General features: G+C 32.9%; 1 protein-coding gene across 1 annotated transcript; it reads left to right on the forward strand.

The window, feature by feature from the left end:
- Positions 1-15851: 15851 nt before the first annotated feature.
- LOC139871626 (ATP sulfurylase 1, chloroplastic-like) lies at positions 15852-21230 on the forward strand. The gene is made up of 5 exons (XM_071859345.1): positions 15852-16457; positions 17804-18209; positions 19149-19409; positions 19534-19620; positions 20792-21230. The coding sequence occupies exons 1-5, from the start codon at positions 15955-15957 to the stop codon at positions 20927-20929; spliced, it is 1395 nt and encodes a 464-aa protein (XP_071715446.1). The 5' UTR covers positions 15852-15954; the 3' UTR covers positions 20930-21230.
- Positions 21231-22751: the final 1521 nt, after the last annotated feature.

Consider the following 22751-nt stretch of genomic DNA (forward strand, 5'->3'; position numbering starts at 1 on the left):
AAAATCAAATCTAGTACTTAATTGGGAGAAATGCCATTTCATGGTTAAAGAAGGCATCGTTCTTGGACATAAAATTTCAAAAGAAGGAATTGAAGTGGATAGAGCTAAAGTAGATGTAATTGCTAAACTTCCACATCCCACCAATGTTAGAGGAGTTAGGAGTTTTCTAGGGCATGCCGGTTTTTACCGACGTTTCATAAAAGATTTTTCTAAAATTGCCACTCCTATGAATAAACTCCTAGAAAAGGATGCGCCATTCATCTTTTCAAATGAGTGTATCAAATCTTTTAATATTCTTAAAGAGAAACTCACTAATGCACCGATCATGATAACACCAAATTGGAATCTACCATTTGAACTAATGTGCGATGCAAGTGATTTTGCAATGGGAGCCGTTTTAGGACAAAGGATTGAAAAACGATTTCAACCTATATATTATGCTAGTAAGACATTACAAGGAGCACAAACGAACTATACAACTACTGAAAAAGAACTCCTTGCTATTGTCTTTGCTTTTGACAAATTTCGATCATATCTCGTTCTAGCAAAAACGGTGGTCTATACCGACCATTCTGCTCTTAGATACCTATTTTCAAAACAAGATGCTAAACCAAGATTAATCCGTTGGATCTTACTCTTACAAGAGTTTGATATTGAAATCCGAGATAAACAGGGAGCAGAAAATCTCGCCGCTGATCATCTTTCTCGTCTTGAAAATCCCGAATTAGAAGTTTTGAATGAATCGGACATACAAGACAACTTTCCTGATGAATATCTATTGAAGATAGATTATAAAGAAATCCCATGGTTTGCAGACTATGCAAACTACTTAGTTTGTGGATTCCTTGAAAAAGGATTATCGTACCAAAGACGAAAGAAATTCTTCAGTGATATAAAACACTATTTCTGGGAAGATCCACATCTGTTTAAAAGTTGTCCCGATGGAATAATACGCCGATGTGTATTTGGAGATGAAGCTAGTAAAATTTTAAACCATTGTCACACAGGACCAACAGGAGGGCATTATGGGCCTCAACTAACAGCAAGAAAAGTTTATGAAGCTGGATTCTATTGGCCTACAATTTACAAAGACGCACACCTTCTTTGCAAATCCTGTGATGCATGTCAAAGGGCCGGAAGAATAAGTCAACGTGATGAAATGCCACAAAATGTCATCCAAGTATGTGAAGTATTTGACATTTGGGGTATTGACTTTATGGGTCCATTTCCAAAATCTCATAATAATCTATATATACTCGTAGCCATTGATTATGTATCTAAATGGGCGGAAGCACAAGCTCTCCCAACTAACGATGCACGAGTTGTAGTCAACTTTTTAAAACGTCTTTTTGCAAGGTTTGGAACACCGAAAGCTTTAATAAGTGATCGGGGTACTCATTTCTGTAATAATCAACTTGAGAAAGTTCTTAAAAGATATGGAGTAACTCATAAAATCTCCACTGCATATCATCCACAAACAAGTGGACAAGTTGAAAATACCAACCGAGCTTTAAAACGTATTCTAGAGAAAACCGTAGGATCAAATCCGAAGGAATGGTCCATTAAATTGGAGGATGCACTCTGGGCTTTTAGAACAGCCTACAAAACTCCAATTGGAACCACACCTTTTAGACTTGTTTATGGAAAAGCATGTCATCTTCCAGTAGAAATTGAACACAAAGCATTTTGGGCTTTGAAGACATGTAATCTTGATTTACATGAAGCCGGACGTCTACGATTAAGTCAACTAAACGAATTAGAAGAATTAAGACATGAAGCATACGATAATTCGTTAATCTATAAAGAAAGAACGAAGAAATGGCATGATAAAAGAATCAGAAGTTCAAAAGAATTCAAAGAAGGAGACAGAGTTCTTCTTTTCAATTCACGATTCAAGCTATTTCCTGGAAAATTGAAATCAAGATGGTCTGGACCATTCATAGTAAAAAGAGTTTTCCCATACGGAACGATAGAATTGATAAATTCAAATGGGATTGAATTTAAAGTTAATGGTCACAGAGTTAAACATTACATACAGGGTCCGATGGAAGTCGACAACGAAGTTAATCACAATTTCGATACCACAGCTAACTAAGTGTGGGGAGAATCAAGTCTTTAAAGGATAATATGTATTTCTGTTAGAGTTAGATTGTCTGTTTTCGTGTAGTTCTCGAAAATGGAACACGTATGGTCTTTCCCTAGCAGACCCTAAAGAACTAGTCTTCTCCCCCCATTCTGAATTTTTATTTTTTTAGGTTTTTACGAAATGAAGACTGCCTGTGAACTAAACCATGGTCTAATGCTACACGCTTTGATCACTAAAAGAAATAATGACATACTACCAAGTGAAATAGTATCAGTAATCAGAGAAAGAATGGACGGAGTTAGAAAAGGATCCAGATGCGAAGATAATAAGTTACAATTTGGTAAAGGAAAATCAAAATCCGCAGCGAAAAGAAGAGCACGACACCTAGAAAAATGTCACAAATGCGGAAAATGGTCACATGGAGGTAAATGTTCAAATAATCAAACCTATTCAAATACCGAATTTGTTACTTTATGCAGAGACGGACCGTTCATATGTTTAGAAGAAAAGACAATGAATGCTCGAGGTTACGCCTATGCAGCCATGGAAAACCAATTAAACCGACTATCTTATGAATATAATAGATCATATAACTAAGAAATCTATTTCACAGGTATGTCTGTACAGTTTTTTTTTATTTTTATTTTTATTTTTAACCTTTTGATAATAAACGCTAATTTGTTCGCTAAAAAGTATTAAATTGGTATTAAATAAAATTAGGTTTGGCGACCGAAATTATTGATATCATTCAAAAATTTATTACATCACTGCGAAATTTAACGTTTATTCTTAAGGTATAAATATCTTTAATCAATCAACCCAAAATATTTCAAAAATTCGTCATGAGTTAAATTAGGTCTTGGAACCGAAATTACTTTACCGAAAAGAGGGGCGCATATTTTTGATAATATTTGACTGATTAAAGTGGGATAAAAAGACAAAAAGATTTTTAATTTTATTATGTTTTTAAACTTAATATTTAAATCTTAAATTAATATTGTAAACTTTGTAAAAACAATATATTTAAAATTGTAAATATTTGAAAAATTAATATAAGTTTGATATGAATTTATAAATTTTTAAATTAAGTTTGGTGTGAATTTTTAATTTTTAAAATATGAAATTTTAATTTTATGCATTTTAAATTTTGAGTTTGGTGTGAATTTTTAATTTTGAATTTTATATTTAAGTTGTGTGAATTTAAAAACAAAAATTTACTTTATCTCATTAAGTTAAGAATATGATTTTTAAAAATTCGTCGTAAGTTGAAGACTAGGTCTTTGAACCGAAATTGCTTTACCCAAGGGAGGGACGAGAACTTTTATTATCATTATTTTTAATCTTATTGATTTAAAGTATGCCAAAAACATTAAAAAACCCAAAAATCTTAGCTTTTAAAACAATCGCTACAAAAAGACAAATTTTAAAATTTTGTCGAGGGACGGACTAGGACATCGATCCGAAACGACCTCGTCCTAAATAACAAGGGAAACAAAATTTTAAAATTAATTTCTTAATTGTTTTATAAGTTAAAGATTATAAAAAAAAAAAAAAAAAAAAAAAAAAAAGGGTAAACTCCGCGACTCGCGGAGTTTGCAGTGCAAACCTCCGCAACTCGCGGAGGGACAAAATTACAGAAAAAAAAATATAACAAGCTGAACGATCTGTACACACAAAACACAAAAACACTGCGAATTCTGCTGCGAAAAAGAACCCGAAAATACACGAAAATCACCCCCAAAAATCTCAATTTTTAACCGTTAATCACCAAATTTTTTGCTAAAATCATGTTGAGAAGGATGATATCTAAGAACTACTCAAGAAAAACGGTAAATTTCTACACCTAAACACCATTTAATTCGAATTTTAGTGTTCTTGAGCTATTTTTCCCCAATTTGATTTTGATGCTTTTTAGTGTAATTAGACTTAAATTGTTTATGTATTATGCTTGTATAACCTAGATTGATGCTGTTTAACATGATTAGAAGCCTTAAACTTCAAATTTTGAATAATCTAGGGTTTGTGTTCTTGAGCAATTTGGGGCTTTTTGATATAAACAGGTTATGGCCGATTTTTGTCATGAATTGTTGCTAAATTGAGTAGTGTAACATGTCTAGGTAGTTAAATGATCCAAACTTTGAGTCTAAACATGATTTTGAGAATTAAAGTGGACTTTTTCAAGTCCAAAATTCATGAACTTGATTTTTGAAAGATAATGCCATTTGAGACTTGTTTATTTGCTAGTAATGATTATTTTGACATGTTATTTGAGTTGAATGCTTATGAACTTGGCGAAAATTTTCGTATATGCTTATTTGAAAAAGTGTAGATTTGATAAAAATGTGAAAATGAGCTTAAGTTTGATATAAATTGATAATGTCATTGTAATTATTTTGATTGATGATTTTGCTGACACTAATGCATATTTGGATGCACAAAATTTGTGTTTGATGTGTTTTGCAGAATGAAAGGGGTGAATCTTCATCCCAAGCCCGCCATGCTCCTGCTGAGAACTTGGAACAACAGGAGGTAGATAACTACTACAAGCAGGATGTACCTCATCCAGTCATGACCTTTTCAGATATGCACTTGGAACAGTTGCACCCGAACCTGCGATTTGACAGACTTTGGATAGATTATCCAAAATATCAACGGGGTTTGCATACTCTTCATTCCAAGGTTGTTGAGGTACCGAGGGTCATAGAATGGGGACCCTTGGAAGCGGTAGAATTGGCCGGGCCAATTAGGGAATTACTGGTACAGAGGTATGGTAATTCTTATTTTAATGACTGGATATGTTTATTCACCATACGCAGACCTGTATATAAAGTATGGTGTGAAGAGTTGTTATGTAGTATAGAGTTGAATGATCGGGTAGCTAGTTTAACCGATCGTTCTTTTATTAGATTTTTGTTAGGCGGTTCGATGCGCCACATGTCTTTACTGGACATGGCTCAGGCTTTACGTATATATACGCCTGAGGAATTAGCGTCTGTCGATTGTAGAGGATTGATACTAAACGGTAGGAAAATAGATGAGAATTTTGATACACACGGTGTGTGGAGTCAAATGACAAGCCACCACCGTTTCAAAGGGGGAAACTACTCTTATTTGGATATAGATAGAGCCGAATTAAGAGTAATACATAGGTTTTTAGCTAATTCGATTACACAAAGGGGTAAAAACAAAGAAAAGGTAAATGAACAAGATTTGTTTTACCATATGTGTATTCGAGACCCACACAGCGCTGTAAGTATACCATATTGTGTGGGTTATTATTTATCAGCTATGGTTCGAGGGATGCGTCCACATAGCATAATAGGAGGTGGTATTTTTATTACTTTGATTGGTGAATATCTCGGTGTGGATATAAGTCGGGGGGGATTATTAGTAGAAGAGCCGGAACCCCGCGACACTATAGGTTTAAATGTATACCATGGTGCGAAAGTGTTGAAGCGGCGAAATAACGCCGCAGTACGATACAATGGTAGACATCCACAGGTAGAGAGAAACCAGGAACAAGGTAATGTAGGAGGGGGGAATGAGATGCAAGAAATGCATAGGTTTATAGCTTCTCAGGAATACGAAAATGCTAGACAGAGAGCATTTGAAGATTGGCAAGTTCATCAGAACCAGATCATAGCGCATTGCCAACATATAGGTAGAAACTATATTCCTACACCGAAACCCGTCTTCCCTCCTTGGTCGATAGAGATGCAGCCACCATATCCTACGTATGACCCTGCCGAAGCATTCTATAGCACTTATGGTTATGCGTGGAACCCCTATTGGTACCAATATCATCCTTAGTTTACTTATTTTTATTTTTATTTTGTAATTTGTAATTATTGATATGTTTAATACTTTTGTTAATATTGTAATCATTTTTATAATTATCTAACTTTTATTCTTAGATTTTAATAATTTTTGAATGTGGGGTAATATACCAAACTTCAAAAATATGTATATATGTTTGCAGTTTATCTTATGTACACAACAGGGTAAAACAACGCATTTTCAAAGACTGGCATTAAGTTCAGCAAAAGCAACTAATTTTGACGACAAGATGCAAAATATATGTGAAATAACAACAAGACGGAATGAACAAATGATATGCACCATTTATCATTCAGCAAACAAACGCCAATATATTTGGAAACTTTGGTAAAAATTTAATCATTTTCACACAAATCACCCTCAATAATTTAAATTGTTACTGATTTCTTGCAAATGAGGGCATTGCAAGATCTTAAGTGTGGGAAGGGGTTAAATTCTTTCGGATTTTAAAAATTTTTATATTAAACACTTGGTTACCATTAAAATACTAGTAAAGCAGTAGTTGTATTAGAATCTAGTGCTCTCTGATAAAAAAAGAACAGCCCTAGTCTTATATACTGACTACCCAATTCTAGTAAAATTTTTCAAAATTTTCAAATAAATGAATTCAAAATCATGTTTATACATATTTATGAACGATAAAACTAGGTTTTAACACCGAAATTATTGTTACCTCGGAAAGGACATAAATTGAGAAACAAACTAAAATGTTAAAATTCATTTAAAATGGAATAGAGGACGATAAAAAGAAAAATAAAAAGCCAAGTGTGGGAAAATTTACCAAGTTATTTTAAACATATGCCACATATATTTGTAACAAATAACTGAAAATACTTTTGCTTTGGACTAAACTAAACTGTTTTACCCGATGAAAGAAAAGAAGAGATGGATCTACACGATGAATCAATTCCATCATTAAAAGGAAGTAAAGTCTTCCGAAAAAGACACGCGCTTCTTGATTTAGGTCATGAAGTTGTCGTCCAGACCAGCTGTAGGTTGACGAAAAATCTAGAAAAGTCATCACTAAAATCAGCAGGAAATCCACGGACCTTAGCATCAAACAGGGTCGCCAAGTGGTCAGATTTATCCTAATCATGAGAAGGATTTATCTCGTACAATGGGGAGGCACCGTGCAAATTAGCTGGATAAGACTAATGAATCGGATCCCCAGAAAGGATAATCTCCTTAAAGATTAAAAATCAGCTTTTAAGACTGATATTACTCAATCCTAGAGATTGACCTTAAAGATTGAGAATTCAAACTCATGGAATTCGATGATATCTAAACTCGAGCTTAAACGAGAAAATATTTTGATCAAAATTATAAACCGATTTGTTTTCTGAAAACCCTATTTTCAATGCGTTCATTACCATTGAACGTAAAATCCTAGGAATTCACCTGGAATTCATTAGGTCACCTGAACTAAATCGGGTGTCAACCGTAAGAACGGTGGTTGCATAGCATGGTCAAAGACAGGACCTTGTGCCAAACCGAAAAATTATAAGGGTGAGCTTTACTATTGCTCCTACCAAGGATAGTAATTGCGTCCGACACGTTATAGACCATAATCAAAAGCATGTCACGGGACATTGCCTTAACAGTTGCTTGTTCAACGCTTTCCTTTACAACCGGACGGTAGTTTACCGAAAGGTAATATACGGAACAAGTAAACTGGACGTGTTGCTTTCCAAATACAAGGTTAGCAAGTGGGTGACACAAAACCGCAAGTTTTGAGCTAAAATTTTCAAATCTGAAACCCACCAAACCCACAAAAATATTTTGCAAACACCGGTAAAGGGTTATTCCGGAAAACTTATCTAGGGTAAAAACTAGATTTAATTTTCAAAAGATCAAATGTTTTCATAAAGATCCAATTTCCTTAATGGATCTAAATTTTTATAGTCATGTGGGACTGTAAACCATATCGTTACTACCATTGTTTATACCGCCGTATAGAAATCACTGATGTACAAAGTGTGAAGAATAAAGAAGTGATTCTAGTATTTCAAGACAATATTGCTTGAGGACAAGCAACACTCAAGTGTGGGAATATTTGATAATGCTAAAAACGAACATATATTTCATAGCATTATTCCTCAAGAAAGACAAGCTTTTAGTTGCAATTGTTCTATTTACAAGTGATATTCGTTTAAATAATAAAAGGTGAAGACAAAAGACAGATTCGACGATTTGAAGACGCAAACGACCAAAAAGCTCAAAAGAACAAAAGACAATCAAAAAGGTTCCAATTATTGATAAGAAACGTCTCAAAATCACAAGAGTACAAGATTCAAAACGCAAAGTACAAGATATTAAAATTGTACGCGAGGACGTTCGAAAATCCGGAACCGGGACCAGAGTCAATTCTTAACGCTCGACGCAACGGACTAAAAATTACAAGTTAACTATATATATAAATATAATATAATATATAATTAATTATATTAATTATATATATATTATATATATATATTTAAAACCGTCGGCAGCAGGAAACTCCAAGGGTGTAAACTGTAAATACCTCTCCGCGACTCGCGGAGTTTTAAGGGTATTTGGCCGCGAGTCGCGGAGCCCCAAAAATCAAGTCTGGCTATAAATCAACCCGAATTCTGATCAAAATCATCATCATTTTTTCTTCTCATTCATACGAAGTAATATATATTTATATTTATAATTTATATTTTAATTTTAATTATAATAATAAGGGTATGTTAGCGAATGTTGTAAGGGTGTAAGTCGAAATTCTGCCCGTGTAACGCTACGCTATTTTTAATCATTGTAAGTTATGTTCAACCTTTTTATATTAATGTCTCGTAGCTAAGTTATTATTATGCTTGTTTAAAACGAAGTAATCATGATGTTAGGCTAATTATTAAAATTGGGTAATTGGGCTTTGTACCATAATTGGGGTTTGGACAAAAGAACGACACTTGTGGAAACTAGACTATGGGCTATTAATGGGCTTTATATTTGTTTAACTAAATGAAAGTTTGTTAATGTTAATATAAAGATTTACAATTGGGCGTCCCTATAAATTACCATATACACTCGATCGGACACGATGGGCGGGGTATTTATATGTACGAATAATCGTTCATTTAACCGGACACGGGAATGGATTAATAGCCACTAGAATAATCAAAACAGGGGTGAAATTACATTCAAGGGTAATTGGTGTAATTGTTAACAAAGTAGTAAAACCTTGGTTTACACGCAGTCGATAACCTGGTGTATTCATTAAACAAAGCATTAAAACCTTGTTACAATTCGAATCCCCAATTAGTTGGAATATTTATCTTCGGGTATAATAATAATTTGACAAGGACACTTGCAATTTATATTTATGACTGATGGACTGTTATGGACAAAAACCAGACGGACATATTGAATAATCCAGGACAAAGGACAATTAACCCATGGGCATAAAACTAAAATCAACACGTCAAACATCATGATTACGGAAGTTTAAATAAGCATAATTCTTTTATTTCATATTTAATTTCCTTTATTTTATATTTAATTGCACTTCTAATTATCGCACTTTTATTTATTGTTATTTTATTTAATCGCACTTTTAATTATCGTACCTTTTAATTATCGTAATTTTATTTTATCGCATTTTTTTATTATTCGCAATTTCATTATCGTTATTTACTTTACGCTTTAATTTAAGTCTTGTATTTATTTTATATTTTACATTAGGTTTTAACTGCGACTAAAGTTTTAAAATCGACAAACCGGTCATTAAACGGTAAAAACCCCCCCCTTTATAATAATAATATTACCTATATATATATTTGTATTTTTATAAAAGTAAACTAATATAGCGTTGAGCTTTGTTTAAAGATTTCCCTGTGGAACGAACCGGACTTACTAAAAACTACACTACTGTACGATTAGGTACACTGCCTATAAGTGTTGTAGCAAGGTTTAAGTATATCCATTCTATAAATAAATAAATATCTTGTGTAAAATTGTATCGTATTTAATAGTATTTCCTAGTAAAATATAAGCTATTTTATATACACCTCGTTCGACATCAACAACATTATTATAAATATTAGTAAAGTTATAATATTAGTTATAACATTAGTATTATTATTAAATAGTATTATCATTAAGAATTATTGTTATTGTTATTATAAATGTTATTAATATCATTATTGTTATAGTTATTGGGAAATAATACCATCCATTATTATTATTATTAATAAATATAATTATTACCACTTTTATATCATTATTATTTATTTTACTAATAATATAATAATTATTATTATTAATATAATTATTAATTAATAATATTGAAATTAATTATATAAACTATATAGATATCGTACGATTTGGTTAAGGGTATTCATCAGACTATATAAGATCTTGATCCTATCTCTAAAGCTGTTCCAGATTCGAAGTTAATCGCAGATGAAGTCAAAATCTGTTAAAAATCTCCATCTCCTTTTATTTTTTTAATATTTGTTTTGTACCTGAATATATATTTCTGTCGATCATGGATTAATATTAAACTCACAAATTCTAGCGTATTAAGAGACCAGTTAAACATATTTTCGATCAACAACTATAAGTACTCCTTACAGATTGCAATTGGAGCGAATTAAATCAAAAAATAAAAAGAAGAACAGGAACTGCCCTGTTCGTAGCATTCTCAAATCAAATACCTTGAATTGGAGTTCGATTTAAAAACCCTTTAATGCAGTTAAGTTAGGAATCTTGCGTTCAAACTATCTGGTAAGTTTTAACTTCCAATTCATCGAATTGGATTCAAATTTCAGAGTCAAAGTTATCCTTTCAAAAAGTCAAACTTTATATTCATCAAGAAATTCATTTTTGATTTAATGTTTTTGTTGAAATTAATAAATCCTAAGGTTTCTAGGAGTGTTTTATTATATAATTCAAGTGGAAATTGAGATCCAAAACGTTCATAAATTTGAAATCGTAATTGAAGTTATAACGAGCTGCTGCAGAAGTATTTGCTTTATTTAAATTCGATTCTGTTAGTTTAAAAATCACATTGTAGGTTGTTTTCAATTCAATTATAAGTATAAAATCAATAATCATGTCTATGGGGTGTATTAAGGTAGTCTTTGTTCGAATTATATTATGAAGAAGATGGAGAAATAGGGAAGCAGCAAGAGAGGGTTTATATAAATTTTGGTGTGGGATAAATCAGAAAAACCGAAGTAGTTGAATGGTTAGGGTGCTATGGGTGATCGAGAGGTCCTTGGTTCGATTCCGGTCTCTGCCAGTTTGTTTTTGAAAAACTAATTAAGGTAGTTTTTATATATCATTTTTAATATTATTATTATTATTATTATTATTATTATTATTATTATTATTATTATTATTATTATTATTATTATTATTATTATTATTATTATTATTAGTTATTGTTATCATTATAATTAATATTTTTTTTAGAATTATAATTATTATTACTAATATTATGTTTAAATTTATAACTACTAAAGACGCTATTAACATAGGTATATTTTTTTTATAAGTATTATTAACATAATTATTAATCTTATCATTTAGGCATCATTATTATTACTTTTACCATTATTAGTATCATTACAACCATATTATTATTACTATCAATAATATTATTATAAAAACTAATATGATTACGAAAATAAAAGTTTTAAAGATGATGTTAAAATTATAAATATGAAAGTTATAAATACGAATACCAATGTTATTATGAAATTCATATGTAAGATTAAAATAGATTATTATTAATATTATTACTATCACTATATTTATTATTGTTATCTTTACAAATATAAAACTTTATATAAAAAGACATTACCATTACATTAATATTATTTAATACTATATTTTATCAATAAAATGTTAATAATTAAACTATATTAAAATTTAATATGAAAGGTATTAATTATATACAATGTATGAATTAAATAGATTAAATATATCTATATAACAGATATATTATTAATAATAATATATAAAGTTGTTCGATTACGATTATACGTTTTAATAAATATACAATTAATATAGGTTCGTGAATCCAAGGCCAACCCGTCATTGTTCAGTGTTGTCAAATGTATTTTTACTATAAAATACATTAGGTGAGTTTCATTTGCCTTTTTATCCTTTATATTTTTTTTGGGCTGAGAATACATGCGCAATTTTTATAAATGTTTTACGAAATAGACACAAGTAATTGAAACTGCATTATATGGTTGAATGATCGAAGCCGAATATGCCCCTTTTAGCTTGGTAGCCTAAGAATTATGGAACATCACTAATTTTGAGAATTAGTGCACGCCTTATTGACGCGAATCCTAAAGATAGATCTATTGGGCCTAACGAACCCCATCCAAAGTACCGGATGCTTTAGTACTTCGATGTTGTTTTTATCATGTCCGAAGGATTTCTCGGAATGATAGGGGATATTCTTATATGCATCTTGTTAATGTCGGTTACCAGGTGTTCAATCCATATGAATGATATTTTTGTCTCTATGCATGGGACGTATATTTATGAGAAATGAAAATGAAAATCTTGTGGTCTATTAAAATGATGGAAATTATTATTTATGTTAAACTAATGAACTCACCAACCTTTTGGTTGACACTTTAAAGCATGTTTATTCTCAGGTATGAAAGAAATCTTCCGCTGTGCATTTGCTCATTTTAGGGATATCACTTGGAGTCATTCATGACATATTTCAAAAGACGTTGCATTCGAGTCGTTGAGTTCATCAAGATTTATATTAAGTCATTCATAGTTTGGATATATTATGAAAGGATATGCATATCTGTCAACTTTCGATGTATTGGAAGTTTGTCTTTTAAAAACGAATGCAATGTTTGTAAAATGTATCATATAGAGTTCAAATACCTCGCGATGTAATCATATGTTATTGTATTCATCCTTATGGATTAGGACGGGTCGTCTCAACTGGAATACCAAAAATCTCAATCCATACATAGCTACTATACACATTAGCGATTGGCTCGAAAGGCAGAACTCGTAAAAAATCGCCAGAACAAAAGTTCAACAGATTGGAAAAACTAGCTGCATCTCCACAAAAACATATGCAGCCGTATAAACCCAACTTGCAGATCCTAGAAACATGAGATTTAGAAGAAATTAAGAAACTTGATACCTTAGTGTCTTCAATTGGAACAAAATCGATTAACAGCACAACAAACTGCAACGAACTGGTGACCAACGGGTTTGTAACAATCTTGCACCTTAACTTGGGTTGCAACAGCACGCGTTTACGCCTGCTACTATTACCCTTTTTTGGCCAACCCACAAAAATTGGTCGGCCAAAATACATGGAACCGTTCAACGAAGCAACAGCCGCCTGCGCATTTTTTTGAGTCATCGTACGTTATGAAACAATACCTTCTAGCCACCCAAAACTTCACTTCCGATATCGAACCGGTTTTACCGAAAAGGATTCAATCATCTTCCTAGTCAAAGATTTCTCAATCCTACCAACGAAGACCGTACAATGAAGCAAATCAGTCTCATCAGGTGAACCAGAATTCGTAGCCTCAGCTGCAATGAATTCGCCGTTCACATTTCCGACCAACCCTTGGTGACCAGATCTAGAAAAACCATGAGGAGATTCGTCGTCGGAAAAAAGAATTGTTGATGACAGGGTTAATAAAATAGCTGAAGATTAACGGTTGAATATGTGGCAGAGTGACTGCTGAGTTGATCGGAGTAGTCGTTGAAGGAGACCCAAAATTTGGGTTTCTTTTGTTAAGTGAAAAATCAGAGGAAAAAGGCATAACTGTGCTTTATGAATCTGAAAAAGAGGCTGGAGATGGGAAGTAAATTGTTTAGTCTTATATGGTCAAAAATCAAACTTTTTAAGTCATCTTTTTTCTTTTTTTTATTCTTTGAAAATAGCGTCCTCAACAACAAAAAGGAGGAAACGAAAAAGTTCGCACCTAGAAAGAAAATATCAAACGAAAACTATCTATAATCGAGTCACCCTAACAACCCGAAAAACCATAAAAACACATTAACCAAACAAAAGCGATTACATCACGATAAAAAGGAATCACACCAAACGGACAAAACAAGACTAACCCGACCAATCAACCTTTAAGTCCCATTCTTTTCAAGTTACAATAAATCGTCTGTTTCAAGAATTGTTCCCCAACCGTTTCTCAATCTTGTAAGATAACACGTTGGCAGATCCGTCACTCGGTGCGGTCTCCTCGGCTAAACGTGTCATCATTTCATCGAACACCGCAAAAGCCATCGCAGACATATTCCCTCGCACAATTTTCGATGAACCACCATCACTACCACACCCATAAACAAGTTTTGAATTGTTTCTTCGTAATCAAGTCATCAACAAGTATCGAAAGTGGAAGCCTCGTTCGCCTTCCTTCTAGACCCCTAATTAACTTCACCAAGCAAAGTTTTTGAAACATCTTTATTCAAGACATACCACAATTTACAAAAATCTTCACACGAAGGGGCCTCACAATCGCAATAACATCTTCCACTACGATCAATCAAAACCTGTAAAGGTCTTTCATTATTTGATCTACCTTACGTTTTTCCAACGATTCTTCCTTGTTTTTCTTGTTATCATTCTTCAAACAAGCCAATCTTACCTCAAACGGAGTGTTGCTCAGGCACACCATTAGAAACAACATTAACCACTTAGACTGGGCCCTGAATAGAATCTGGGACATTTGGAATAACAATTGAAGAATCTAAGACAATTGCATTAGAATAGCATGGGTCCTCAGGCACAATATTTGAAGTAACATTCAAATGCTCACGATGTAAACTTCTAAAAGTGAGCCCGCTAAAGCCTTCGAAAGAAGATTTATTCCCATTAACATTCACAACATTATATCATCGTTAATTCGTTAGTAATATTCCCAATTTTAACTAAAATTAGGGGAAAATGAACAAATTTAACAATTCGAAGACGATGATTAAATCGTAGTATTGATTAAGTCGTATTTGTATTGATTATGTCGTATTGATTGAAATCAAGTTTTCAATCTTTAGTAGTCATTCAGGGCCTATGTTCAAAAGTATAGTTAGGTTCTACTAATCTTATATCATAAATAAATAAAATTAGTATTGTCTTTAAGAAAAAAATATAGATATTATATAAGATCTAAGGGTGTGTTTTGATTGAATGATTAAGCGTTGAATGTTGAACCATTCAGCATTCAGTGCATTTGATTATCACCTCTGAACGACATACGGTGCTGAATGGTTCAGCATTCAGTGTTAAACCATTTAGTGCTGGAATTCTCTCTTAACCATTAATCACCTAAATTTTATGCAATATTTTCTTTAAATTATACTCTGTATCAAGAACACTTATTAAACAATTTGTACTTTTTATTCATTTCAAAGGCTAATAAGTTAATTATACATCACACATTATTCTCACTCACATTATTCGTTCAAAATGATTATCAAACAAGTTATTGTCATTCAGAAGCAACTTCATTCAGAATCTTTTAAATCATTCAGAGTATGAATTATTTAGCGCTTAATCATTCAGTTTTATCAAATGCACCGTAACTTTGTATAGATAAAAAAATCTAAAGTGTTATTTTACTAATCTTGAAAGGATTATGTTGATTGATATTTCAATATGAAAGTTTATAAATGTATCACGTATTGATTAATTAATACAATATATACAATATACATCAACATAATACTTAATTATTTTTTATATATTCTAAATTAAGTTAATTTATTATTAATACAGTAGTAAAAATATTATCCTTCATTTATTTATAGACTCCTAATCATGATTCACGATAACATTTTTTAAAAACGTACCTAATAAATAAAGTTAGCACAAAGCCAAAATTAAAACGTGTAATGAGCAATATTTAAAAACCAAAATGATCCAAAAACAGACTGTCCAGGTTCATCCTCCCATGACCCAAACCAACGTCCACTCTATATTTCCTCAAATTACAACCCCCCATTAACCCAACTTTTATTTCCCTCTTGAATCGAGGGAAACAAATCAAACAACAATGGCGTCCATGTTTCTGAAAACCCCAGTTCAACCTACCTCCCCATTTGTACCCAAACACAATCAAAGTTTCAATCTTTCATCTCACCAATCATTTTCTTTGAAAAAACAAAACCGGGTTTTGAAAAACCCGATCCGGATATCATGCGGGTTGATTGAACCGGATGGTGGGAAGCTGGTTGAGCTAGTTGTACCTGAATCAATGAGAGATATAAAGAAACGTGAAGCTAATGATATGGTTAAGATTAAGTTATCAAAAATTGATTTAGAATGGGTTCATGTGCTTAGTGAAGGCTGGGCAAGTCCATTAACCGGGTTCATGAGAGAATCCGAGTTCCTCCAAACACTTCATTTTAACTCGCTCCGATTAGGAAACGGGTCGGTTGTCAATATGTCTTTACCCATTGTTTTAGACATTGATGATGCCCAAAAGAACCGGATTTCTGGTTCTACTTGTGTTGCTCTTGTTGATGCAGATGATAACCCAGTTGCCATTTTGAACAAGTAAGCTTCTTTTTTGTTTGAATTTTAATTTTATTATTATTATTATTATTGTGTTTTGTGTTTTATATATTATTTGTTGTGTGTTATTTTGGGTGGTCCAGGTCCTTTAATGTTTTGGAATTATTTGGGTATGAATTAGGAGGTATAGATGCTTGCAAAAAGGGCTAATTTTGGTATTTAATAGTGCAGGATTTAGGGCATGGCTTGTATTACTGCATTTTTAGCTTAATTTGATTTTTAGTACAATTAGATTTTGGTATCTATCTAAAAAATGCGAACAGTAGTGAAAGTTGGTTGAATTTCTATGCAGAACAATTTTTTAAACCACAATAAAGGGCCAAGCTTTTAAAGTTACTGATAAAAGCTTGGTTTAAAAAGTTTCCATTATAGGAATCTGACTAGGTTATACGGTTAGAACAATGACGTAGTAGCTGACGAAAGTGTTGCAACTTGAAAATTATTTGATTTTGTTATCTCAAATATAAATCTGACCATTGTCTGTTACCTTTTTATGCAATTACTCATTTTCTTATGGCACTTCATTTCGGGGTGGGCCGGTGGCGGCTCATTAGTTATCAACTAGAAAAATATTCGACTGCGCGTTGCTGCGGTTGTATTTAACAATCGGCCGAATTTGGATATACGTTGTTTGGTACCTAATATATCTAGTAGGTTGGGTTGTATGTTGGACGTGTATGTCTATGTATGAAATATAGCCCGAAATATTTAGTGTTTTTTAAACGATGTCCGTTTTGCGTATAGTTAGTCGCGTTGTGTTCGTAAAATTATTTCGAGTTGAACGGTGGTCTCGGAATAATTTAACTCGCACCGAGCGAGAATATAGGGCTCGTTATTTAGTGTTTTTTTAACGATGTCCGTTCCGCGTATAGTTAGTCATTGTGCTCGTCAGAACTTTTCGAGTTGAACGGTTATCTCGGAAAAATTTAACTCGCTGGTGCGAGAAGATAGGACCCGTTAAAAATTCGGGTGGAATTAGTTTCTTTTATTTTAATAAAATTATATATTTACGCATTCTACCCCTGCAAAAGTGTAAACTTGAGGGGCTGTTGTGTAAATTGAGCCGAATTTGAGGGACCGTTTGTAGTGTGAACGCAAATTCAAAACGGTTAATACTGATACTACAAAATTTTGGGGGAGTTTTAGTATGTAGGGATAATAATAATAATCTTCGCTGTATATTAATTAATCTTTGATCTCAAGTTAATATAACCTATGTAGTTATCTTGTTGCTTCTAATGCGAGACCTTGATGGTTAGTATTTTTTGCATTTATCAACTAGTATTTATATTTACTTGCTGATGCTCATTATGTATTTGAATTTTTAGCATTGAGATCTACAAGCACAATAAAGAAGAACGAATTGCAAGAACATGGGGTACAACTGCACCTGGTCTTCCTTACGTCGAAGAAGCCATAACCGGTGCCGGAGATTGGTTAATCGGTGGTGATCTTGAAGTTATACAACCAATCAAGTACCACGATGGTCTTGACCGTTACAGACTTTCCCCTTCAGAACTTCGTGCCGAATTCGAGAAACGTAATGCTGATGCCGTGTTTGCTTTCCAGTTAAGGAACCCGGTGCACAATGGTCACGCGCTTTTGATGACTGACACAAGACGTCGGCTTCTTGAAATGGGTTATAAAAACCCTGTTCTTTTGCTTCATCCACTTGGGGGTTTTACGAAGGCGGATGACGTTCCGCTTAGCTGGCGAATGAAGCAGCATGAGAAGGTTAGCAAGTTAACTATATTAACAGTTATTAATTATTAATTACTCTGTATCTATAATTTTTATCTGCATTGTTTAGCAGTTATTAGGCACTAGAAAAACACTTTAGTTAAATGCTGTTTTCTTTATAGCTATTTTCAAATTTCGCTAGCTAACCTGATCTGTTTTGAATTATACTCAATTTTTTCTGTTTGGACGCATAGGACAAACTATCTGACCTGTCCGTTTTGTAACCCTAACTTTTGGCTGTAGTCATAATGTGCAATTAAAGACATTCCATAGTTATTGTATCCTTATTTTGACTTCGTTGGTAGTTCGATTTTACTGTTTCCATTATCAATTTGTTTTTATGACAGAACGCTATTTATTTCCTTAGTTTATGACCTATATATCTTCAGTTAGTTACCAAAGTCGATAAGTTGATTTCATGCTATATAAGGTTGCAAGGAATCCTATGATAATCATTGTTATAAAAGTCGACCGATGCGTCAGTTTGAGCCTTGGGGACTAACCCGTCCCGACTCGCCCATAAACGCCTTAAAAGTTGGTCAACACTAAAAGGTTGGGTCAATGTCAGTCAAAATCGGGCTGAGTCGGGTCTAAGTCGGTCAAAGTCAAAATTAAGTAAAAAAAAAAATTATATTTTCAAAAGTTAGATTTTGTGCCATATATCTGTGTTTGAAATATTTATGTTTTATGTTTGATATATCTATGTGTAATACATATATGTTTAATTTATTTATTACTAAAAGTCAATGTTGATCACCGTTCTTGATAATGCATAGAACCTATGCTTGGGGATTAATGTGACTCGTTATCTGGTAATGCAAGTCGTATTGTCATAAACATGAAAAACATAAATATTTTTGCCAAAAAGGTGTCATTTCTCTGTAGAAAATGTGCGAACAAACTGAAATCTAATAATTTTTTAATATCAATCAGGTACTTGAAGATGGTGTTCTTGATCCAGAAAACACAGTGGTATCAATCTTTCCATCTCCAATGCACTATGCGGGCCCAACCGAGGTCCAATGGCATGCGAAAGCTAGGATCAATGCAGGTGCCAACTTTTACATAGTGGGCCGTGATCCAGCTGGTATGGGTCATCCGGTTGAGAAACGAGATCTTTATGATGCTGACCATGGCAAAAAAGTACTTAGCATGGCACCTGGACTTGAACGCTTAAACATTCTCCCTTTCAAGGTACTTCCATTAATAACTTTCATTGATTTTTATGGTACTTGAAAATAACATATCCGCTTTGACTAAATTATTCCGTGATAGGATTTTTGTTTTTATTTTGAGTAACTTGAGTTTGCAATTTCAGGTGGCGGCGTATGACATGAAACAGCAGAAAATGGAATTTTTTGATCCCTCCAGAGCTCAAGATTTTCTATTCATTTCTGGTACCAAGGTATGTATAATTTGTGTTAACATATTTATTCACCAAGAATTACAGGTGGCAATTATGGCTGTTTTATTATTAATAGGTCAAATTGGTATAAAAAATAGGTAAAAGAAAACACTTCACATGGGTTTGAAAGCTGTCAAATGTGTATATTAAATGCACTAAGTTGCTTAAATTGTTTTATGAAGTTTTCTAATGATAGCCGGTTGTCATTAAGAATCAAATTTATGCAAAAAGTAACAGTACATTAAGGCGGTTGAAGGAAGTTATTTTCAGGGAACGGTTGACTATTTTCAATGTACAAGCAATTTAAACATGTCCGAATTTCTTAGTGACAGCCCTTAGGGCTGTCAACAACAAAAACAAAACCCAATACCACATGTGTGGTGTATGGGGAGGTGAGATGTAGACAATTCTTCCCCTATCTTTGAATAATGAGAAGTCATTTTTTCACCCAGAGTGATACACTCCAAGAAGTAGAGAAAGTCCCCCCTCTCTCTCTCTCCGTTCCGAATGGACCTCCGGCCAATAAGTAGGAAACTTTTTATAAAAAAATTAAAATAAAAAATAAAACATGAGACTCCATAAAAATGGTAGGATCAAATTTCCATGGGTTTTAAATCCTGCACATTCAATTTAGGCTCTAAGCGGCAGTCAAGTCGCCAATAAATCTACGCTTGCTGACTCAATTGTTAGATTATTGTTAGTTATTTTAATTTTTGTAACAGGTTAAGACACCAGTTATTTACAATAACGTAAAAAGATCAATAGATGTTTCAGGCAACTCAAACCAACCTGTTTCACATATACCCAAAGAATCACATGTAACCTGTTTAGATAATTTGGCACACCAATAAATTAGAAAAATGTAAAAAAGAGCAAAAAGTTTCTGGGGCAACACAACCCGATTTAATAGTCTCGAGTTGACTTTTTATCTTAACTTTGACTTTAGATAACTTCTTTTGTGTTATATAATACACGATGAAGTTTATATGAATAAATTAAGTTTTTATATGTGCTTTCATTTGCTATAACTTTCATTAAGTATTATATACCACCAAAAAAGTTATTTACAGTCAAAGTTATGAAAAAAGTTAACTCGAGATTATTAAATTGAGACTGATGGAGTATTTCTTTTTTATTTGTGTTTGATTTCCTTTATTATGTTCTCCTCCAGATGCGAACACTTGCGAAGAACAAAGAAAACCCGCCAGATGGATTTATGTGCCCCGGCGGTTGGGAAGTGTTGGTCGAATACTACGATAGTTTGGCTGCAAAGGACTCTGGAAGAGTTCCTCAAACCATCTCAGCTTGAGTTGTTGACGTGTAGCATACAAGCAAGCAACGATGACAATACTTATGTCACCGAAACCAGAATATGTCCCAGCTTCAATGGGCCAAGATTATGCTGAGTTTTGGCCGGTTAGAATATCAAGGTTCTAAATTGTATGGTATACAGTGTGAATTGTTTTTTTGTAAAAAAATGATTGCTACTTATCTGAATAAGTTGAGGCATTACTTTTGCCACCATGTGTAAAATTGTGTGCTGGCTCTTGTGCACATTGTAAAATATTGTAGTATTTAAATTTAAATTTGTGGTTTTGGCGTTGTAATTTTATTTTTTTATTTTTTTTTTACTTCGCCAAAAATAACGAATACTATATAAACGGGATCTTCATCAAAAAATGAAGATCCTAACCGATAAAATGAATGAGGAAAAAACCGTATGGCTCGAAACAAATAAACGTCACAAGTAGACGACAACTCCAACTGAGCCAAATCACTACCACACCATACAAACATGAAAAGATTAACTGTGACATACTACAGTGTCGACAAAGCGCACAAGATAATGTAATCTACCAGACTACCAATCTAAAACCAAGCCAACAGAAAAAAAAAAAAAAAAAAAAAAAAAACATAAAAACAAAGCAGAAGATAAGAGGTTTTTTATTTTTATTTTTTTTTATTATTTTTATTTTTTTTACCGTTCCTCGTATTCTCTTGCCAGATTTGGAAAACTATTTTGTTTTTTTTTTTTTTTTTTGTTTTTCTTGTATTCTCTTAATCTCTCTGTTTGTTCTAATCTGCGCAGGAGCCTTGAATGTATGTTTAAACCATTACGGTATACGAGTATATTTTTTCTTAAATCACTTGGGTTTATGAAATTAAATTTATTAAATTTCATGACTTCTGACATTGCCTATTACAACTGTGCGTTTGAATCATTTTGCATCTTTGGATTTCTAATAGGGTTTGTGAATCTATCTTAGTATCTTTAATCACTTCGGACCATTGCCTATTAATCCTAGAGTAGTTGCCAAACACAACACCACCACTAAGATCTATGTTCCGAAAGCTCTTTGCTTTAGACTGCAATCAAGCAAGCAATTTCAATTGCGAATAGAGCATGTAATGGGGAAGATGGCTTAAAAGGCAAATGGAATTGGCGCAACATAATAATAGGAAGAGCCCAAGATGAGTTAACTAAAATCAATAATACGTGAGTTGTAGGCTCGCGATCCCCCTTGGAGAAATCTCTTATCTTGGTGGTGTGTGAATGAATTGATTCCAAATGGGGTAAACAATGCGCTTTGACTGTAGCTAATTGCCACCTAGTTTCAACCAACGCAAGTAAAGCTTTCCTAGCAACTAGGTTCACACTCTTGTGGTGATTTGAAAATGGCGAAATAAACTTGTGCATTCACCTTTTGAGTCGAGACAATCAACCTCAAATGAAAATCTTATGTTGAACTGTTGATTAATTTATCATCATACAGGATCAATCAAACATGTAATCACAAATTAATAACATGAACATTAAAGGAAAACTTACTTGATGGAAGAATAGATTGAACACTAGGGTTTGATGATGAAGCCATTAGGATTAATCAATTGCTGTAGTAATGTCAAATAATCTGATGGAAAGATTATCTCTGTGTTCTTGGTGTTCTTTAGAGAGAATACATAATTGACATAATACAGAAAAAGACCACGCCCTATGCTTTATATAAATTTGGTTATTACAGTTATTCCATCAATAACTGTCAAACATTTAGTTAAGGTACATCTTGTCATTTAGGCAAAGTTTAGGGGATAAAGTAATAAATGGTAATATGGCCACATATTAATTACGG

The sequence above is a fragment of the Rutidosis leptorrhynchoides genome, chromosome 10 (genome assembly GCF_046630445.1).
Source record: "Rutidosis leptorrhynchoides isolate AG116_Rl617_1_P2 chromosome 10, CSIRO_AGI_Rlap_v1, whole genome shotgun sequence".
NCBI lineage: Eukaryota > Viridiplantae > Streptophyta > Magnoliopsida > Asterales > Asteraceae > Rutidosis > Rutidosis leptorrhynchoides.

Coding starts and splice junctions, on each gene's coding strand:
- LOC139871626 (XM_071859345.1), top strand. CDS start 15,955: ATGGCGTCCATGTTTCTGAAAACCCCAGTTCAACCTACCTCCCCATTT. Junction 19,410..19,533: donor TAAACATTCTCCCTTTCAAG/GTACTTCCATTA, acceptor TTGCAATTTCAG/GTGGCGGCGTATGACATGAA. Junction 19,621..20,791: donor TATTCATTTCTGGTACCAAG/GTATGTATAATT, acceptor GTTCTCCTCCAG/ATGCGAACACTTGCGAAGAA.